Source organism: Palaemon carinicauda, chromosome 39, assembly GCF_036898095.1.
Source record: "Palaemon carinicauda isolate YSFRI2023 chromosome 39, ASM3689809v2, whole genome shotgun sequence".
NCBI classification, from domain to species: domain Eukaryota; kingdom Metazoa; phylum Arthropoda; class Malacostraca; order Decapoda; family Palaemonidae; genus Palaemon; species Palaemon carinicauda.
This window is the reverse complement of record NC_090763.1, coordinates 275,129-277,628: the sequence shown is the minus strand read 5'-3', so window position 1 is coordinate 277,628 and position 2,500 is coordinate 275,129. Positions and strand designations below refer to the sequence as shown.

The following is a 2,500-nucleotide window of genomic DNA, read 5'->3' as shown; positions in this document are numbered from 1 at the left end:
CTACGTAGCGTTCATAAAATATAGGTCTAAATAGCAAAGGACATTGGTCTAAAAACTGCTCCTCAAGATGACACATAAAAATATTGGCGAAGGTTGGCACAAGAGGGCTACCCATAGCCATACCATCAAGTTGTTTAAACAACTTGCCATCAAAAATAAAATGAGAGTGAATCACTGCAAGTTCAAGTAATTTTTTAAAATCAGACTTATTAAAACCGTGATAAAAATATAATTTCCTTTACTGACAAACAAAAGCAAACTCATGACAGAAAGTTAAATAATCTCGGTGTTAATGTTCCAAATTTTATGAATCCTAAGAAAATGGTTTTTAGGCTAATTATTCTAATCATGTATTGTCTAAAAGAGAGGAGTTTTTCTATCATTAGGTTTGGACTTCTGTATGCCTAACTAACATGTTTTATATGTCCATTTTAGCCTTGATAATGGGATGAGTCCTGAAACGTTGGCACCAATAAACTGAAAGATGTTGTCCAGACTCTCCGTCCTCCTTTTTATTTTATCTTTGAAGCTCGCCAGGAGCAATGACCTACCTCTATATATATATATATATATATATATATATATATATATATATATATATATATATATATATATATATATATATATATATATATATATATATATATATATATATATATATATACTGTATATATATATATATATATATATATATATATATATATATACTGTATATATATATATATATATATATATATATATATATATATATATATATATATGTATATATATATATATATATATATATATATATATATATATATATATATCATGATAGTACTCTCTCTCTCTCTCTCTCTCTCTCTCTCTCTCTCTCTCTGAATGATGTGTCCTCACCTCCTTGCATCCTGTGGTTGCAGTGCCCGGAGGATGTCCCCAACCTCCTCGATGTCTTCTTCCTTGACGTCGGGGACATAGACACGGATAAGTGGATCCTTCTCCAAGAAAGGGATGGGGCGACTGACGCTGCTGACGTCGTTGACACTGAAGCGAATCTCTGAAAGAGAGAGAAGAAGAAGAAGAAGAACGTATTAGTGAAATCAACACCATAAAAATGAGATATTTCATTTTGATATATGGAAGGAAAGAAATTAAAACTTAACATATAATGTTCTACTTCTATACAGTAATAACGATGATAATAATGATGTTAACAATGATATTGATAATGATAACAACGATATTAACAGTCTGAATGACAGGATTAGGATGAGGGAAAGGAGGCGAGGTATTGTAATGCCCCTCGGAGGAAGGGAAGAGAGAAAATTCATACTTACTTAAACGCTTAACATTTTTTGTCTTTTCCAAAGATCGACAGAAGGCGTCGAGGCTGGGACGGTCTGTAAGCCCCACATTGAGTCTTTCTATATTTGGAGGGATTTGGAACGTTGGATCCCAGATGCCTTCGTATCTTTGGCAACTGTTCCCAAGAGAAGAAAAGAAAATAAAGAAATAGTTATAGGATTTGATAGGGAATTTTATAATCAAGTTGATGATGATGATGATGATGATGATGACGAAAACGAACAGTAAAAAGGAATAATTTCATATATTATGGAAATTAATATTAACAAAACACGAGAAAGAAATTAAAATCGGGACTTTTTGATGTTTAGCCGACTTATTGTGAGTCTAACTGTGACAATGATGATAATGATGATACAGAAAATATAAAATATATTGTTTACAAGACTCAAGATGATTGTTATACTAAAGGTTGTGAGTTCTCTCTCTCTCTCTCTCTCTCTCTCTCTCTCTCTCTCTCTCTCTCTCTCTCTCTCTCTCTCTCTCTCTCTTTAATAGTAGGCCTATATGTGTGTGCATGTGCATATGTTGGTATAAATGATCATGTACCAGTGTATTGTCATAAAGATATTTGATTATTATATGTATATTGTAATATTCAAAATAACTGTCAAATAATAATAACTTACTCATTGGTGAGTAGATTCTTGATTGACTCTCTCTCTTTTACAGTTGGCTCTGAATCTCCTGTGAAATGTTTCCATAGATCTATTCTTGATGGGTTGATATGATGCCGGCAAAGTTGCCTTTGCAGTTCAACTAACCCATCAGTGGCATTAAGGTTTATTTTGATATCAATTTCCTCTCTGTTCGGGAAAGGGGCATCTGTGGCTCTTAGGAGAGCAATGTACGCATCAATTGTATGATCTTTAATTATGGTGTCCTTATCAAACAACTGGAACCTCTGTGCTATCCATCTTAAAGAAGAATGATCACATTTGATATTCTTCAAGACTCTTAGCGCAGAGTCTTTGTCGTTCACTCCCGACCGTACTAGGAGTTCCAGTGCCTCAATCTTGACATCTTCTGACACCTTCATCTCGTCCCCGTCACCCATATGGAGTAGGCTGATCAACTGGATCAGCATATTTTGATATTTGTGAAGGCTTTCATGGAGACCCCCTCCATGATGACTTTCAAAGATCTTTGTAAGTGT

General features: G+C 33.8%; 1 protein-coding gene across 1 annotated transcript in view; it reads right to left on the bottom strand.

Annotated features, from left to right (window-relative positions):
* LOC137630951 (uncharacterized) overlaps window positions 1–2,500 on the bottom strand; it is an 82,252-nt gene that overhangs the window by 3,919 nt on the left and 75,833 nt on the right. Inside the window, exons 3-5 of the mRNA XM_068362481.1 lie at window positions 1,974–2,500; window positions 1,317–1,459; window positions 877–1,036 (exon numbers count right to left, since the gene is read on the bottom strand). The exon at window positions 1,974–2,500 is cut by the window's right edge and continues 1,898 nt beyond it. Coding sequence (XP_068218582.1) covers window positions 877–1,036; window positions 1,317–1,459; window positions 1,974–2,500 — 830 coding nt within the window. The remainder of the gene's footprint in view (window positions 1–876; window positions 1,037–1,316; window positions 1,460–1,973) is intronic.